Source organism: Esox lucius, chromosome 14, assembly GCF_011004845.1.
Source record: "Esox lucius isolate fEsoLuc1 chromosome 14, fEsoLuc1.pri, whole genome shotgun sequence".
In the NCBI taxonomy this organism is placed as follows: domain Eukaryota; kingdom Metazoa; phylum Chordata; class Actinopteri; order Esociformes; family Esocidae; genus Esox; species Esox lucius.
In genome coordinates, this window is record NC_047582.1 from 28,722,802 (window position 1) to 28,742,262 (window position 19,461).

Here is a 19,461-nt window from a genome sequence, read left to right on the forward strand (position 1 = left end):
TGTTATGTGAAAAGAACTTTATAAAATAATAAGTTGCATTGTAGTTATTGATAAGTCGCCATGCTGATTAGTTTGTTTGAACTGCACAATTATACGTGACTCATGTTATTAGATAAGTAGTGGTTTCCAATGATTTTATTCTAATCCTCAGCTGACATTTTCTCGTGTATATATTCTGTTGTAGTGTGCTCAATTGAAGGGTATTTACCTATGGAAAGAGGACAACTCTAGGGGTTATTTCAGTCATCTAGACCCCAGATCATCCCTTATCCCTTACCTCCAGAAATCACCCTGGTTAGGAGGAAAGGGTGTTACATGTTTTCATGGAAAACAAAGTCATTTCTAAGTGACCCCAAACTTTAGACCGGTAGTGTATAACAGCAGTGTATATTCGAGGTTTATGTATAACATTGGCAATTAGTATGATTCACAGTCTGTGGGCCACGGTAACGGTACTGTTTCGGTATCTTTATTTTTAGGAAAAAATAAAAACACATCACCCTTCATCATGTGACGATTTCTTGAGTCAGTAACCACCTAATATGGCTTGCGATCTTTGACTATGAATTCTCCCACTGTTATCGTTCTTTGCTTGTGTTTTTCAGAATTTGTCGCAAATTGTTGTCGGAGTGGAGTGTCCTTGCTTCAGCTCCATCCTGCCTTGGTGGTGCTGGTCTGTGCATTGGTCATATTTTTGTGCTGGATCGATTGATATAGATGGTGACGAGTGTCAGTGTGTCCACGCTTATCTATTAAGGCTGTTGTCATAGAATGGATCTGTATCCCTAGAAAGTTGTCTTTCTGCTTCGTTGTGGCCTTCAGTGGTGTTGAGCTCATTGCTGTTCGCGTATGGCCCTGTAGGCACACTGGTTCTGAGCTTGGTTGCATTCCTAATATAGGTTTGTAAATGTGACAGTGGTAATTTTACATGTGTGTGAGAGAGGAGAGCAATTACACAAGAAGGTCTCTCTCTCTCTCTCGCTCTCCAGTATGTGTACTACAACACCTGGTAGAAGCAAGCCGCTCAGTCGTTAAAAGTGTTTTGTGGAGCCACGCTGTGGCTAAGGGTGGGAGTTTTGTAGCTTTACTGGTATGTATCCTATATTTTGAAATGGTTTGTGCCCCACCAATGTTTTACATATAAAAACGCCACTGTTCATATGTGCTTCTCTCTGCCTCAATTGTAATTTTTAGTCTCCCCTCTCTTCATGGGGCCCCTGTAGGGAGGTTTCCTACGGATATGTCAGTGCAAATCGTCCATTGGTTGTTTGTGGGGGGGTGTCACTGTGGTTGCCACATTTTGAGACATTGCTGTAAAGTAATGTTTGTCAGCCCTCGGGAAGCACCCTAACAACCTGTGGCCCCAAGCAGTGGTCTACCTTGCATGTTCGCAAGCTACACATCTGGTTCCGGGATCTGAATGTACAACGTGCGGGTAGTCTGCAGCGCAATAAGCAAGTTTAGGAAATTATAGGAAAATTACAGGCACACCGTAATTCCGCGGTTCACTTGCGCGTATTGAACACGGCACAGAGGGCGTACCGAACGGTTCGACAAGATGTACCGTTGCATTCCTAGTGCCAACTCATATGAACATCAAAGCAAATGTGACTTAGCAAGCTAGCATTACTTTGTCGGATAAAGATGGATAAAAAAAAAACGTAATACAGACCTGACACTCGACTATAATGCTGTACATTGTAAACATATCTGTGGAATAATAGGCTAGTAGTATCTGAACGCACACACAAACAGTTTTACACAACTTTAAATTACACCTTGGCAGGAAACATCACTCACCCACCTACGGAATCTTTAATGTTGCCAGCATGACGCTTATTGTGGAGTGAGACGCGTGACCAGATAAGCTATGATTGGCTGAAAGTCGGTTACGGCGATTAACTATATAATGGATAAACATTTAACTGTAGTAACTAAAATAAGGCATGAAAGACATGTAACATACAGTAAGGCATGGGGCTTTTGTACAAGCATGGTCATGCAGGAATAATAAAAATGATGCAGGATTTGGTTCTGCAGGGATCGCAATATCCTGCAGGAATAATCAATCAATCAAAGGTATTTATATAAAGCCCTTTTTACATCAGCAGTTGTCACAAAGTGCTTTTACAAAACACCCAGCCTGAAATAACAATTCCTGCAAGGTTTTGGTCCTGTCCTGGTTGTGCAGGATTCTATACATTAATTGCATACACAAGCAGGAGCATCATTTCCTGCAGGATTTTATCAATCCTTCAGCATCTTGCAGGACACCTGCAGGATTCCTTCACAACAGATGAAATTCCTGCAGGATGCAGTGTGTTTTATGTGAGAAATTTGTATCCGTGCTAACCCTTTTGCCAAATTTGTGTTACTTTTCACAGGCGTTTTTTGGATGATGACCAGTCTCTATAGCTGATTGAAACGCAGTAACTATTATTATTTTACTCCACTGATGATGAGAAGAGCAGACATTATCCACTGTAGGTAAATTACTTGAAGTGTTTAGTCAAAATTACAGTCCCACTTTGACAACACTAACATTACCTCACTAACCTACCTGACTATCATTATACCACAGCCACCCAGGCTATGGTCTGTTCACACTGCTGCCGTCTGGTAGACGCTACCGGAGCATTGGGGCACGCACCTCCAGACTCACAAACATTTTTCCAGATGCTCTGATGTCTTTTCAGGTACATTCAATGTATACTAGAATATTCTTTTACATGTACCATTCATAAGCATATTACACTCATATGTATCTATCATATTCAATCATTCTACCCATATTATTCATTTTCCCCATCCTACTCTTTCTAAAATTACTGCTAGTTTACATTGTTATGTATATTATTGCCATACTTGCCATATCTATAATATTCAGTACTAGTACCCATATTGCTGCTAGTTTACAGTACTCATTTTAAACTGCTGCTAGTTTAAGTGTTACGTATATTATTGCTTTCTTTTTTGCTATATTTTTGCTTTGTATCTTTTTATTAATTCTTACTATGTAGTTGTCGGGTGCCACGTCACAAGAATTTAATTGTGCAGGATGACGCTGTGTTTTTCGCTGCATTTTACAAATAAACATTGAAACTTGAAACTCATTTGAATAACATTTTGTTGCCCTACAACAGTGTTTCTCAACCCTGGTCCTGGACTCCCCCTGCCCTGCGTGTGTTAGAGTTCTCCCTGCCCTAAACAGTTCAAAAGGTTTATTTGTCATTTGCAATAACAAGTTACGGCAATGAAATGCTTGGTTTTCCTACTCCCGAGAGTGCAGTTAAAAGTTAAAAAGTAACAGTAATTATAATTTCAAGAAATAAGATAACACAATCAATCAGTAATAACAGTATACAAAAAAACACATCAATAATTATAACCATACAACTATACAACCGTAGTGCAATGTAATATGACAGGTGTGCATAATATGAAGTGAGAGGTGTGCATGGACTATGGATGGAAGGGAAGATGGGTCCTCGAGTTGAGCAGCCTTACAGCCTGTGGAAAGAAGCTGTTCCGTAGCCTGTTTGTTTTGGACTGAATACTCCTGTACCTTCTGCCTGACGGCAGCTTGGTAAACAGTCCGTGGCATGGGTGGCTGTGATCTGTAATGATCCGTTTGCTCTTCCTCCTGCACCTCTCTTTGTAGAGATCTTGCAGGGATGGCAGGTCAGAGCTTGTGATGCTCTCTGCTGTTTTAATCACCCAACATACCTTACATACATGTTAGGGCACTGACAGATCTAAAACATCGGAAAAAAAATATTGTTGGGAATGCAAGTGCTCCTCTAGGGGTTGACACGTTCTCACACCAGTGCCGGTGACTCTCCTTTACACATTCCCACCCAGACTGGAGGAGGCCTGACAGAAATATTTTACTGGCGTGTGATAGAGCTTATTGTAATTAAGCTTACAGACTATAGTTTTCTTAGAATCTATGTTTGAGATTGCAATTTACACAAAGCATTGAACTAGGTTTTCTTGATTTGAAGGATTCATTTTAAAAAGTGATCTTACATCATAACATTGAACTATACATTTTTGAACCAGAGAAGGCTACAAGGCAACAAATTTGAAAGACAGTGGTTTCTGGATTTTATGGGATTTCTTTCCAGCCTGGTGAAATGCAGTCAATACAGATAGAAGAATGTATGTACTAATTGCAATATATATTCTAAAAGTCCACCTTGAATTTGATGCCAGCAACACATTTAAAAAAAAAGCTGGGACAGGGGCAACAAAAGACGGGAAAAGTTGCATAATGCAAAAGAATAACCTGGTAGAACATCTCACAACTAGGTGGGTTAATTGGCAATAAGTCAGTAACATGATTGGATATGAAAAGAACATTCCAGAGAGGATGAGTCTGTCAGAAGTCAAGATGGGGAGGTGTTCACCACTCTGTGAAAGACTGTGCAGGCAAATAGTGCAACAATTTAAGAATTCAAAGAATCAGGAGAAATCTCAATGCAAGGGACAAAGCCCAAAAACCAATATTGGATGGCCATGATCTTCAGACACTCAGGCAGCACTGCATTAAAAACAGACACGATTCTGTAGTGGACATCACTGCATGGGCTCAGAAATACTTCTGTAAACCATTGTCTGTGAAAACAGTACGTCACTGCATCCACAAATGCAAGTTAAAACTCTACCATGCAAAGAAGAAACAATATTTCAAAAAGATCCAGAAACTCTGTTGCTTTCTTTGAGCCCAAACTAATTTAAGATGGATTGAGGCGAAGTGGAAAACTGTCTTGTGGTCTGACGAATCAAAATGTGGAATTATTTTTGGGAATCATGGACCCTACGTCCTCCGGACTAAAGAGGAGAGGGAACATCCGGCTTGTTATCAGCGCAAAGTTCAAAATCCAGTATCCGTGAATGTGTGGGGGTACATTTGTGCACATGGCATGGGTGACTTGCACATCTGGCACCTTTAATGCTGAACAATATATATATATAGATCCTCTTTTCCCTTGATATCTGAAGATGTGCAGCAGACAGAATTAAGTCTCAGGATAAAGATAACAACAGGTTGTTCCCACATTTTCAACACCTGGGGACTGCTTCTACTGTGTTCAATATTCTGGAGCAATGCACAGAGATAGCTGGCCCCTAGTTCAGGAATTCTTTATTCTGGAACTATTTACTTGACAACATTAAGAATTGTATCAACACCTCTAATTTAAATACTATAACAACAGGACACTGCCTTGACTATGGACATAATTGACCCAAATGCCACAGTTAGTTGATTCTAATGATTTCGTAAAGTTCCAATGCCCATTGTTGTGAAGACACTTAATGTTGATTCTGTGTGGCCTACGCATACTGCTAAAAATGAGAGGTAGTTGTGCGTGTTATTAAATACATCGTCATGAGAATTAGAAGAGCAGTCTCTTGTTTGGAAAGGATTGGGGAATGGAAGATCTTCCCTATTTCAAATGTCATGGAGAACAAATGTCTTCAAAGTTGTCGTTCACCTTCCAAATGGTCAATGACTCAAAGATTTATGCACAGGAAGTTGGCTTGTTATTAACATTATTATACACCTGCAGGCGAGAATCCACTATATCAGCCAGTCGTCCAATGCACTCTGTGTTTTAATGGATATGCTTGACGCAAGTGTGTTCCCTATACTGGCATTGAAGTGACTGACTGAAAGGGAACTGGTGAGCTACCAATTGGTTATTGAGGTACGGTAGGTCAAGAGCTTCAACAAAAGTTCTGTTGATGCCAGCCAACCAAAGAGTATAAAAGGGAATGATGTGGATGAAAGCCTGCACTAATAATATTACGCAAAGCTGCATTCATGATTTAAGTACTGACTCTGAGGTATGCATAGGCCAATATAGCACATGACCATAGTCAAGTACTGACATGAAGTAACTTGCACGGTTTAATTTATTTCTATGGGATCTTAATCTTCAGCTTTTTCAGTTTTAAAATTCAGTTTATTCACTAGCTCAGCAATGTGTGTTTTAAAAGTAAGATTACCATATCCCTAGGTGTTGCCACTCATATTTATACTAGGGAACGCGTTCTATAACAGAACCACCCAGTTGGTTATTTTGAGATCTTCCAAATTTTGGGAAGTTGAGAATAGCATATATAAAATATTTTTTTATTATATTTTAACATCAATCTAAGCTGTGGGTGTCCTTCCAAGTTTTGAATACCAAACAACGCTGGAGATGTCCATTTAAATGTACTACATAATGTAACACCCCTGGCCGGGATGCTAAATCAGGAGTCGGAGTCAGAGGTAAAGAATGCCAGGTAGAATTTATTAACCCTAACAAGACAGCTGTGTGGCCACTGTCTACGCCCAACAATACCTGTCAAAACACCGGCTCTTGACAAACTCTCCTAGATCTGTAGCTAGCTAAGACAAGTACACATGTCACGGTTCTCTATCACACACAGGAGTGGAGCCACAAGAGAGCGAGAGCTTCCCAAAAGCCCACCTTATATAAGCTATGGCCTGAGACCCCTGGACCCGCCCCTGCTGTCCCCAAGCCCACCAGAGATGCCCTCCTCACTGCGGGACATCCCACCAGGTAAAACAGCCCCACCTAACTGTCAGGCCCCGCCCCCTAATGAAGCATAACTGACCAACTTAGAACTTAGAAATGAACACAGGGTCGCTACAATAATATGCTGCATATAAAATGAAAATAAAAATCCAGGCTTACAGATCTGCATGAGATATCTTTGTTATGATAAGGTTTAATTAATGTATACCCCTTTATGACATTTGGCTATTTATAATACATATAGACTAGTGATCTGATGTATATGTAGTACAGGATATTTAATATGTGCTGTTTATTTATTTTATTTTGTCATTAAGATTATTAAATGTTGCCTGTAATCTATATTATATATAAAAAAAGGAATTACGTCCGTCTCACCGGGTCTTAGTTTGGTGACGTTGTCTGCCAACCTGTCTCACTGGTCTCACTTCGGTCGAGAATAGGAAGTGATGCTCATATACTTCCGGTTTTGTGCAGTTGTTGTTTTTAAAATGGCGCCGTTGGATTTGGATAAGTATGTTGAGATTGCAAGACAGTGCAAATATTTACCAGAAAACGATCTAAAGGTGAGCGTGATCAACTTTTTTTAGTAGTGTACATAACCAATATCCATATGTTATACCCATTTGACGTGCTCGTTGTTATCCAGCACACTTTGATATCAATAATTGCTAGCTAACTAGCTAGCGCAAGGAGGGTGGAATGATTTCCGACTTGAGTTTAGCAAAACGGAAACATCTACCTAGGGATGTTAACTGCTGTATTTACAAGTACAGTTTGCGCTTGTACCTTGCTTATTTGTTTATTAAGCATGTCAAACATTCTAGGGGAAAACCTCGAGTTAACCACAGCAGTTAAGATGTAATATACTGTACACACTTGTGATGGAAATGCAGATAACTAATGCATATCGCCGGTAACTAAATTATGGTGTAGACCGTAGTGTCAGTAGCTTATTCATTGGCGTTCAGATCGTCCTCGTATCTATCTTGCTAAGTAGCCAGGCTCTGGTTGTATTTTATGATATGATGGGTTAGAAAATATATTTTGTTCAATTATTCACAATATTGGATACTGGCAAACCCTGTCTTTATAGTTTATCTGTGGTTCTGAAGCATGTTAGTAGATGATCACATACATTGTTTAAATTTAGCCAGCGTACGTGATGCCTCTTATGTACTTACTGTAATGTTACAGTAACTGTTTAGTGAAAATCGCCCTTTCAATTCATAATCTGTTAAGGTTGTTACTGAGCAATTACTGCTTTTTGAACTTAGTTGGTTTTCAGTTAGATTAGTTTGCCAGTATCCAATATTGTGAATAATTGAACAAAATATATTTTCTAACCCATCATATCATAATATACAACCAGAGCCTGGCTACTTAGCAAGATAGATACGAGGACGATCTGAACGCCAATGAATAAGCTACTGACACTACGGTCTACACCATAATTTAGTTACCGGCGATATGCATTAGTTATCTGCATTTCCATCACAAGTGTGTACAGTATATTACATCTTAACTGCTGTGGTTAACTCGAGGTTTCCCCCTAGAATGTTTGACATGCTTAATAAACAAATAAGCAAGGTACAAGCGCAAACTGTACTTGTAAATACAGCAGTTAACATCCCTAGAAATGGTTAGAGCTTAAGTAAGTAGACTTAATTATACTATAATTATATACACTCACCTAAAGGATTATTAGGAACACCTGTTAAATTTCTCATTAATGCAATTATCTAATCAACCGATCACATGGCAGTTGCTTCAATGCATTTAGGGGTGTGGTCTGGTCAAGACAATCTCCTGAACTCCAAACTGAATGTCAGAATGGGAAAGAAAGGTGATTTAAGCAATTTTGAGCGTGGCATGGTTGTTGGTGCCAGACGGGCCGGTCTGAGTATTTCACAATCTGCTCAGTTACTGGGATTTTCACGCACAACCATTTCTAGGGTTTACAAAGAATGGTGTGAAAAGGGAAAAACATCCAGTATGCGGCAGTCCTGTGGGCAAAAATGCCTTGTTGATGCTAGAGGTCAGAGGAGAATGGGCCGACTGATTCAAGCTGATAGAAGAGCAACTTTGACTGAAATAACCACTCGTTACAACCGAGGTATGCAGCAAAGCCTTTGTGAAGCCACAACACGCACAACCTTGAGGCGGATGGGCTACAACAGCAGAAGACCCCACCGGGTACTACTCATCTCCACTCCAAATAGGAAAAAGAGGCTACAATTTGCACAAGCTCACCAAAATTGGACAGTTGAAGACTGGAAGAATGTTGCCTGGTCTGATGAGTCTCGATTTCTGTTGAGACATTCAGATGCTAGTGTCAGAATTTGGCGTAAATAGAATGAGAACATGGATCCATCATGCCTTGTTACCACTGTGCAGGCTGGTGGTGGTGTAATGGTGTGGGGGATGTTTTCTTGGCACACTTTAGGCCCCTTAGTGCCAATTGGGCATCGTTTAAATGCCACGGCCTACCTGAGCATTGTTTCTGACCATGTCCATCCCTTTATGGCCACCATGTACCCATCCTCTGATGGCTACTTCCAGCAGGATAATGCACCATGTCACAAAGCTCAAATCATTTCAAATTGGTTTCTTGAACATGACAATGAGTTCACTGTACTGAAATGGCCCCCACAGTCACCAGATCTCAACCCAATAGGGCATCTTTGGGATGTGATGGAACGGGAGCTTCGTGCCCTATATGTGCATCCCACAAATCTCCATCAACTGCAAGATGCTATCCTATCAATATGGGCCAACATTTCTAAAGAATGCTTTCAGCACCTTGTTGAATCAATGCCATGTAGAATTAAGGCAGTTCTGAAGGTGAAAGGGGGTCAAACACAGTATTTGGTGTTCCTAATAATCCTTTAGGTGAGTGTATTTTCTGATGTGGCTGACGTGAAACCAGGTCAAGAGGTGAGCCAATTAAGTTTGGAAGCTGGTTGGAAGTTTAACCCAGTTTATTACATTAGAATGCCAGATGCTTTCTATGACTATGTCAATTGCATTTATTTTATAAAGCCCTTTTTGCATCAGCAGTTTTCACAATGTGCTCTTGCAAAATAGCACTTTTTTCCGTCTCTTTTGAGATGGTCCCCCACATTTCTACAGAGATCAGATAATGGGCAAATGAAATTACAGTTGGTTTAGAAATGTCAGCAGGCTCAACTAGGCTAGTTTTATTAGGCATTCTAATAATTCTGTCATGTTTTGTCCCCAACAGAGATTATGTGATTATGTGTGTGATTTGCTACTTGAGGAATCAAATGTTCAGCCAGTATCCACTCCAGTCACTGTTTGTGGAGACATTCATGGCCAGGTATTGTAAACCATGTCTTTTTTTTAAATACATTTAACAACTTCTGTGATTCTTTTACAATGCATGTTTTGAATATCCTCACATTTGTTTTAGTTTGACTCCATTGCCATACATGTGAAATTCTCTTTCCAACCCATCCTCAGTTTTATGACCTATGTGAACTCTTCAGAACTGGCGGACAAGTTCCAGACACCAACTACATTTTTATGGTACGTGTGAAGTTTTATTTCATTCTTATGCACTGCTGTAACCAGGATGGTAATGAGAAACAACATCTGACTTGACATGTTTATCTGTTTTCCCAAGGGAGACTTTGTGGACAGGGGATACTACAGCCTGGAGACATTTACATACCTTCTAGCTTTAAAAGCCAAGTGGCCGGACCGCATCACACTTCTACGGGGAAATCATGAAAGCAGGCAGATCACACAAGTGTATGGCTTTTACGGTGAGCAACATGCCTGATTGCTGGTGTCACATTTCCTAAAGAACAATACCTGTATATACAGCTCTGGAAAAAATGTAGAGACCACTGAACCTCTTTCTTTCTCTTCCAAAAAAGCTGAAAAGGAAAGTTTTGAGTGAGGAACAGAAGGGTTCAATTTGCAGTGGTCTCTTGATTTTAACCCTTCTGTTCCTCACTCAAAACTTTTCCACTTTTTTGGAAAGGAAAGAAAAAGGTGCAGTGGTCTCTTAATTTTTTTCAGAGCTGTACTTAGCCGCCTCTGCGTCGGCGCTCTGGCCTCTGCGTCGGCGCTCTGGCCTCTGCGTCGGCGCTCTGGCCTCTGCGTCGGCGCTCTGGCCTCGCGTCGGCGCTCTGGCGATTGATACATTTCATATAGCTCAAACACGCAGAGGGTTTTCAGATAGTATGGGTCCTCCTTGTAGTAGTAATTGTGACAGCTAGTAAATAATAATCTGCTAATCATCAAGGTTTTTATGGCAAATTACCATTTTACCAATGTGTGAGTATATAGAAATAAATACGGTTTCTCTTGTTCTTTGCAGATGAGTGCCAAACTAAATATGGGAATGCAAACGCCTGGCGATACTGCACTAAAGTGTTTGACATGCTAACAGTAGCTGCTGTAAGTCCAGCTTAATTTTTTTTTGTTGAGCATGTCCTTTTTGCTGTGTTACACAGTTATGGATGAATCACTAACAGAGTTTCTTACCACAGTTGATAGATGAGCAGATCCTTTGTGTACACGGTGGCCTTTCGCCTGACATAAAGACCCTGGACCAGATTCGTACCATTGAGCGCAACCAAGAGATTCCCCACAAGGGGGCCTTCTGTGACCTGGTGTGGTCAGACCCCGAGGATGTAGATACCTGGGCCATCAGTCCTCGAGGTGCAGGCTGGCTCTTTGGCGCCAAGGTCACTAATGAGGTACAGACATCTAATCGTTTCTAGCTGAGGGTTTGCTACCCGAAAGGATAAGGATGATAAAGGGCAGGCCTAGGTGGCTTTTCAGACTGACTATTTGGCAAATCTTCGTTGGCTTGACCTCTGTCCATTGAATGGTGTTATTGCCTGTGCAGCAAGTTGATTTCACATGGCCTGTTACCCTACGTAGGGAAATGCAATTTCTGAGTGATGCAAAAAATAAAAATACTGGTCAACTATCTTCTTAAAATCACCTTCTGGGCTTGGAGTCCAGCCTCTGGAGTCCAGATTGAGTCCGGCTCCCAGTTCTTTGCTGTACATGTGGAAATAGTGGAAGTCTTAAGCACTCTGCCTTTTATGTCAAGTACTGAGTTCATACCCATGTTCTGTTTTACCCATTTCAGTTTGTTCACATCAACAACCTGAAGCTGATTTGCCGTGCACACCAGCTGGTCCATGAGGGCTACAAGTTCATGTTTGACGAGAAGCTGGTGACTGTGTGGTCCGCGCCCAACTATTGCTACCGCTGTGGGAACATTGCGTCCATCATGGTCTTCAAGGACGTGAACACACGGGAGCCCAAGCTGTTTCGCGCCGTGCCTGACTCTGAGCGGGTCATCCCACCCCGAACCACAACACCTTATTTCCTCTAATCACAAGCATTTTTTTTTGTTCAGTCCCAAAATAGCCCCTTGCCTCTTTCCCTTACAGTCTTAATGGAATGGATTGGTGTGCCTAAGAAATATAACAGCAGGGCTTCACCGTGGTATGGTCCTGAACTAGCCATTGGTCTCATCCCTTTGTGTTTACAGATCTGATGGAACAACATGAGTGGAAGCAATATGATAAAAGCTCCCATAAGCCTCCCTGAAAAGCTGGCTAGAGCTGTCATTATACATCTGTATGAGTCTTTCAGATCTGCAAAAAGCTGTGATGGATGCTTCTAGTTTGTATTGTCTGATGGTTTAGGGGAAATGTCTAAATATTTCTAAAATCATCTGTTTCCTTGTTATCTGGAAAGGGTAGGGATTTGTGGTTTTTGGCCTGGGTTATTGTCCCCACTATAAACCCCCTGCCCCACATTCTCATACACACGCGCACACACACACACACACACACACCTCTTTTAATTTGTATTTGATATTGCCTAATGCATTTTATTTGCATTACATTTTGTATAGATAACATTGCTGCATTAGATGAACTGAGTCAAAAGTCCCTTTGGCTCCTCATTTTATTTGAAGCCTGTGTCTTTATACATTACTTCACACCAATACAACTACTTCAATTTCTCCAACCTCAAACTCCATTTAATGTGAGTAAACGGAATTGTAGCCTGCAATTTATTCGTATTAATACTCAATGTTTCGCAGCTTCATAGACAGTCAATTGTCATTAATGTACTCTGCTTCCTTAAAGTTATAACACGTCATGAATTGAATTCCTTTGATTGCACTGTGTGCGTCAGAAAATTCCATGTTAACTGTTGAATGGGGTTTTGGGTGGTGTTTGTGTTTTGTGAGTTTGATTGTTAGAACAGGGTCTATTGGAATTACAATAGCATATTAGACCTGAATACTATGGATATTCTCAGCTGTAATCTCTTGATGAAAACATTTACGTTTTCTCCTAATGCTGTACTGTCCCCACATAATATTCAAAGAAAACAGCAACTTAAGTATATACTGTGGTTTTAAACCAGATCAGGGCTGAGAGGGGCTTGGGGTAAGTCTTGGGGACTGAGTGGGCTATGATGGTTTTGTACATTCAAATAATTGAATTGATTCTCTTATTTTTCTTCTGATTTGTTTTATTTTATTATTGTACACTGCAACCCACTCGCCAATTGAAAATAAAACCTTTAACTTAAGTGCCTGATTGTTTGTATTTCATTGAAAGATCTCTTCTCTCCAATGATAATTGCTTCATTGTCCTAAGGGTTTGAAGTCTGCATTTGTTGGTTCAGTAATTTACTTGAATTCTTACACAATTTGAAGCTATCATTAAGAAATGTACCTGTATCTTTAGGTTTTGGTTGTACTAGTTGTATTATACTAGTATTGTTTAAATGGCAAATGACTAGTTAATTTTAATAAAATCTGAAATAATACAGACCGCGGCTTTAATAAATTGACAAATTCACTGCAAACTTTATTGGTCTGGTCGAACACCTCCGTTAAGAATGTTAACACATGGTTTCCATTCATCCGTCCTTCACAAAACAAACTCTGAACTAGTCATGGGAAACCAAAGCTTTCTGAGACTTTAGTGCATGGTTCTCCAACCATGTTCCCGGAGAGCTACTGTCCTGGTTGTTTTCACTCCAAGCCCATGTGTATGCAGCCTAACTCCGTTATGAACTGTCTAATTATTAGAATAAAATGTGCTAAATTACGGTTGGAGTGAAAAGAACCAGGATAGTAGCTCTCCAAGAGCAAACAAAAAGGGAATGGCTCTTTGACCATGCATGGCTCTTTTCTGACATGTACATAGGTGTGGTAGTGAAAGTTAATATTTACAGATGAAAAAAAATTATATCCTATGTGTGGATGTACCATTGTTTACCAGCCTGACGACCAGTGTCTGAGGCTTAAATGGCAGTGGACAAAAGCCCCTTCGCAGTTTTTTATTTACATTTATATACTATAACTCTATTTCTTTAAAACATTTAAAAATTACTGGGTGTGTTTATTTTTAAATCTAGTATATTTCTTTCATCATTTATTTGTCAGTGTCTGAGTTGTTGGCCAAAAATACTCACAGACAAACAGGTTCGAACAGTTCTAACAGAAAATTGCATTATAATTTTCATAATGTCATAATGTCATTTCAAAAACTTAGTGTTGAAATATCATTAAGAAAAGCAAGTTGTTTGTGTTTCACTGTGTTGTAAAGTTGTTATTTTCTATATGTGTTGCCTTTGTCAGAGGCTGAATCCATTTGATCTTTTAGTTATATTTGACTGTCTTGCCTTTTAGAAGAAATGAAAGCTAAAGTTATAAGGAACCAGGAACGATTGATTTTTGACATGCAATTTGTTTATTTCTAATTTCAGCCTAATTAATAAAATATAAATTCACTGTGTTGATCGTAGTTGGTTGTAGTCACAGATGAATATCACTCAAACATTCAGTTGAGGGACTCTCCCTACTGGAACCTTGTCCTCTTTAGTTCACTGCCATCTGACACAGAAATCAGAGCTTCATGGGCTGTGGTCGGATTCTTCAGAGGTCCTCTTCCGGGAAACAGAAGGCATACTTCGGGCTAACACATTTTTTCCCTCATATTTCCTCTTCAGGGGGATCTCACAGTGACCTGGGTTAATTGAAATGTCAGACTCCCAGGGCTTCTTGCAAGGGGTGATCACTCTATTGATGGGGAAACAATCCTCTGATGCTGTCTCCGTCTTAGAGGGGGTGTCCGCCGACTGTGGGGGACCAGAAGTGGCCCATTCTGTAGCTCTGCTACAGCTGGCCTCATGCACTACAGACACATAGAAACTTGTCTTAGAAACTATGGCTCTGACTAGGGAAACTAGGGTTCTGGTGTGTGAAACTAGGCTTCTATTTGGAGAAACAAAGTTTCTTGCCTGGGAAGCTAAGGTTGTAGTCTGGGAATCTAGGACTCTGGTTTGGGAGCCAAGGGCTCTAGCCTAAGAGCCTAGGTTTCTAGCCTGGGAGTCTAGATCTGTAGAGCCTAGCCAGGGCCTCTGCCTGGTCTAGCTCAGCCCTCTGGTCAGCGGTTCCTGGCCACTGAGGCTCTACAACGAACAGGAGGAGATGGAGGACATCTGAGCTGGAATGAGGACGTCTGAGCTGGATGAGGACATCAGCGTTGTCATCAGAGTCAAAGTCAGACCAATAGCCAGAGTCGCAGCCTGAGTCAAACTCCTGGTCAGGAATAAAGTTCACAACAACGGGAACCAAAATGAATCCCACTGGCATTGCATCAAGTCCAAAGCTATACAGTGTATGTTCAAAAAAAAAAAAAAAAAGGCCCCCTTTTCAGAATGGTTAAGTAGTTTATGATCAGTATTAAGTATAATCTGTATAGAATTGTGGTATTCTAGAACATATTTACAATCTTTTCCATGGTAATCCAAGCCAAGGTTCCTTATGATGCAGATATCAGAATGTTGGATTGTGACATGCTCAAAGGGCTTAGAGATTCTGTAGCATGATGGCCTAGGTTGGCCCAGTGGAAGGATGTCCGTATACTGCTGCAGCATGGATTCAAATCTGACCAACTGCTCTTTCAGCAAAAACTCTGCAGAGAAATCCAAAAAACATTACACCTTTGAAATTATAATGGAGACACTAGATGCATCCCATTGCTTCCCTGACCACTGACTCATGAAAACTAACGAAATATCAGAAAAAATACATTTCAATAACTTTCCTGTTAAATAATAATATTAATTCAACTTCTTTAGCGCTTTTCTTTACAGAATCTAAAAGTGGTTGAAAAAGCAAAATTTAGGTTTAGGTCGCATTTAACAGAAGATCTTACAAATATTGGCTCTATTAACTCTATGCTGTTTCTATTTGTTTGAATTCTCTGTCTGTTTAAAAGAAAGAATAACTAGATTGAGCTTATACGCCCTTCACTCTTACTTTCCTGAATTCTGATTTTTATGGAGGTAGATTTAATATGGAGTTACTGTAGATATCTGCGACAAAAAACAGTTAATTACGCGAAGCTTTAAAGCAGTGCACTCTGATGACATCTGCTGGTCAGAAATAAATAAAATCTGTTCTGTGTTTAGATTGTTCATGTGTTCGCATCCCATCCCCCCTCGCATTTCCAGCAACTTTTTTGTATTACCATGTATCCGTTATAATGTTTTGGATGATAAAGACAAGAGTCATACTATACACTACATAAAACAATTTACTTCAATAGCATACGTTTTTCTACACTCTAAATCTTACCTGTTACCATTTATAAAATAATTCGAGAAACACGATATGATGTGCCTCGAACCAAAACTGGTTAGATAGGGTGTCCATTACTAGAGGTTGGTGTTTGAAAGCATCTTGCTGGCATTGCAGTACTTAAGAAGCCAGCCTTTTGCCACTAGCTTTGGAACAGCACGTGATCAAACGAAGCATCGGACGTCATTGATCACGTGCTATTGTCACTTTGAAACGAGCATCCGCACATTGTGTGGAATCCGTAGTGCTTTGTAAACTCAACTGTTCGTCGGAGCCCGGGTTTCGATCTTCCCATCACTACTCAGAACCACCCGAATTTACAGTACAGTTAGTGGAAACTGTTCTCCGCGTTGCTGCACCACCCGTTTTGATTGCCCGGTAAAACAGCTGTAAATGACGGTGCGGCACTGCATTGGATGCTCTGACCTAAAAGGGTTCATACATTTACTTACGCCGGTTTTATACCTGGATACGGTTGCCGGGGGACGACAGGTGCTCTGGAGGCAACAGCAGGAGTGAGTCAGGTAGCTAGTTTAGCTTGATTGCTAACCATTAATGGAGGAAATATTTAGCTAGTTAACTCTGGTTGTGCTTCTCCCACCCCCAGATGTTCTAGCAGCTATAGCTAGTACTGTAAGTACGCCAGGTGAAATTGGTTGGGTACCCAGCTAGGTGACGTTAAATTACCTAGCTAGTACTGTATATCATGCAGCCTAGATTGATGGATTTCTAATGTCTAGCGACTTACATGGATCGTTGCTAAATGATTGGATAGTCGAAAGGGATTAATAACGGTTTTGTATTGCCAAATATAGTTTCAATAACAGCTTGCAATCTAAAAATGTTACAACGGCAACGTTAACGATAGCTAAGCTAACAAGCTATTTAGCTTACTAGTTACTACTGTAGAATGCATTCTGTTATGGATTTGATTAATGAGTGCAGCCACACCATTTGGTGACTAACTATTTGCAGTTGCACGCTAGTTATCTAAATCACGTGAACGTAAGTTATAATTTTCGACAACTACCTAGACCTACATTTGTTCGTAGTTACTATAGTACTAGCCATTACTAGCTAGCTATGTTATGGGTGTGCTGTAGTAAGTGTAACTTGCTAGACTTCAGTAACCGGCAACTCATTACTGTATTGCACACGTTTATGCTACTCAACACCACATCCCTGATGTAAAACGTCTAATTTTAAGACGCATACGCACCTATAGGGGTAGACTTCTATCAAGTGAACTCGGACTTGACACAGTTCTGGCCTGTTCTGAGAGGTGAGTAAATGACAGATTCTAGCCTCTGATGATATCATATTGTTGCTCTGGGTATTTGGATGCTTTCACACAGCATCTACTTGTGCTTCCAAAATGACCACTGAAAAGAAATGCCTTCAATGAAACGAATTGTGACGATTTTCCTGCTCGAGTCTAGTGAGGTAAAATATTTAAATTGGATCGTCCTTGACTAAAAAGCTCTTTCTTTTTATGGTTGTGCTTTGTTTTGATAAAAATTATAATTAAATCAACTCACCCTTTCTCCAGTTATCTGAATACAATCAAACCCATATGTGATCCAACTGATACTTGTTCTAAGACGGTGTAGCATTGAAATTCCTGTTTGATATATTCTTGTATTGAAAAGTTATTTCTGAAATTAGTAAAATTGGTACACTTGGATATATGCTATATCATTCTATTTATTTAAGTATTACTACTGGTCTGCTGAATAAAACACTAGTTTTACCAGAGCTTCTGCTGGGTCACTAAGCCTGAGTGATTTCTTATTTTCTGCCCTATTTTGCCCCCCCCCCCCCCCTAGCATCAGTTTTCCGCTGCTGGTTTTGATTCTAAAAGGTTTTGCAATATGATAAAATCAATGAAAAGATACACATTATAATTTCAGCTACCTTTAGCACCCAAGTATGCAAACATATTCCATACTCACTAAGATAAAATTGTTTAGAGCTTCAATAGTGACTTTGTCAGGGCAGACCAAGCGTTTGAATCTTCCCAATTTTCTGAGCTCCCCCTGCTTTTCCTTTCATCCGATACTGGTGAGGGAGTGTGGAGGGTGTTGCTTAGTCTCGACCTTTAAAGATGAACAAGGCTCCATGATCTGGATCCCTGTTTTTAGAGGTTGTCTGCATCTGTTATCTCAGCCCTTATCACCTGCTTGATAAATGTGTAATTACAAAATGGTTGTAATCCCACAGCATTCATTCATCCTCTTTTCAACGCAGGTGAAAAGCTCGACCTCTGGTTATAGGCTCATCTAAATTCTCCAATTCCAATCTTGGGTTTTTGAATGCCTGTTTAACAAAGTCCCGCCATCTTCAGTCCCACTGTGCTTTTTCTTTTTGCTCCGGTGATGCTTCAGAACTGTCCATGGGTGTATCTCAGTGTCTCTAAACGTTCTAAACAGCGTAATATCTGCTTTAGACAAAAAGTAGTGTTATGCTGCTGTTTTATGGATTATAGTTTAAGGCTTTTGACTCTGTCAACTGGTGCATTCCAATTAATAGACTTAAGGCTTACTGTCTGTCCACACCTCTGGTGGTAACTATGGTTATCCCTCACACCTCTGGTGGTAACTATGGTTATCCCTCACACCTCTGGTGGTAACTATGGTTATCCCTCACACCTCTGGTGGTAACTATGGTTATCCCTCACACCTCTGGTAGTAACTATGGTTATCCCTCAAGGTTCATCAAACACAACTCCTTGAAAAGGTAACTAAACAAACCACCGATAGATTTATCTGCTGAATTACTCACACCTAGTATCTGTATGCGTCTCACAATATTCAGTGTCATTTGATGTTTATTTCTTATTGCCTTGTGTATATAGGGGTTTGTTCCTGTTTGTTTTTATAATACTATTTATGTGGTTTTGTGTATTGGCTTGTGATTTCAATGCCTTTGGGAAGGTAGTCACTGAAAATGAGAATTGGTTCTCAGTTAACTTACCTGGTTTAAACTGTGTAAAACAATAACAAAGTACTCAATGCTGCTAGTTTACTAACTAGCTACATCTCCCTGTCTGAGTATATGACAAACTTGATGTACATAAGGGGAAAAAATTGTTTTACCTGGAAAAGATGGTGGCTATGTACATGTCTGGGGAGAGACGCAGGTTTTTGCATCCATTCTAAAATGGTTGTTTTTATAAAAGAAAATATTCAACGTTCGCTATGTTTTTGTGTGTGGTTACAGTTGGTTACACCTTAGACACACACCTTGATG

General features: G+C 40.2%; 2 protein-coding genes across 9 annotated transcripts in view; both read left to right on the plus strand.

Moving 5' to 3' along the window:
- The first annotated feature begins 7,004 nt into the window (after positions 1-7,004).
- Positions 7,005-13,148, plus strand: LOC105006805 (protein phosphatase 6, catalytic subunit). Its single transcript, XM_010865493.4, has 7 exons — positions 7,005-7,117; positions 9,796-9,891; positions 10,035-10,100; positions 10,198-10,339; positions 10,900-10,979; positions 11,072-11,281; positions 11,683-13,148. The coding sequence occupies exons 1-7, from the start codon at positions 7,043-7,045 to the stop codon at positions 11,929-11,931; spliced, it is 918 nt and encodes a 305-aa protein (XP_010863795.1). The 5' UTR covers positions 7,005-7,042; the 3' UTR covers positions 11,932-13,148.
- Positions 13,149-16,245: 3,097 nt separating this feature from the next.
- scai (suppressor of cancer cell invasion) overlaps positions 16,246-19,461 on the plus strand; it is a 32,017-nt gene continuing 28,801 nt past the window's right edge. Inside the window, exons 1-2 of one of the 8 annotated variants that reach the window (XR_002197851.3) lie at positions 16,246-16,736; positions 17,438-17,494. The gene's annotated coding sequence lies outside the window, so the exon portion shown is untranslated. Of the gene's footprint in view, positions 17,218-17,437; positions 17,495-19,461 lie in introns of all 8 variants that reach the window. The other 7 variants (XM_020053674.3, XM_020053672.3, XM_020053673.3 and 4 more) reach the window with 7 other exon arrangements.

Bases quoted from the DNA above. Each gene is read 5' to 3' on its own strand.
- LOC105006805 (XM_010865493.4), top strand. From the start codon at position 7,043: ATGGCGCCGTTGGATTTGGATAAGTATGTTGAGATTGCAAGACAGTGC. The intron at 7,118-9,795 runs GTGAGCGTGATC...TGTCCCCAACAG, and splicing joins TACCAGAAAACGATCTAAAG to AGATTATGTGATTATGTGTG. The intron at 9,892-10,034 runs GTATTGTAAACC...ACCCATCCTCAG, and splicing joins GTGGAGACATTCATGGCCAG to TTTTATGACCTATGTGAACT.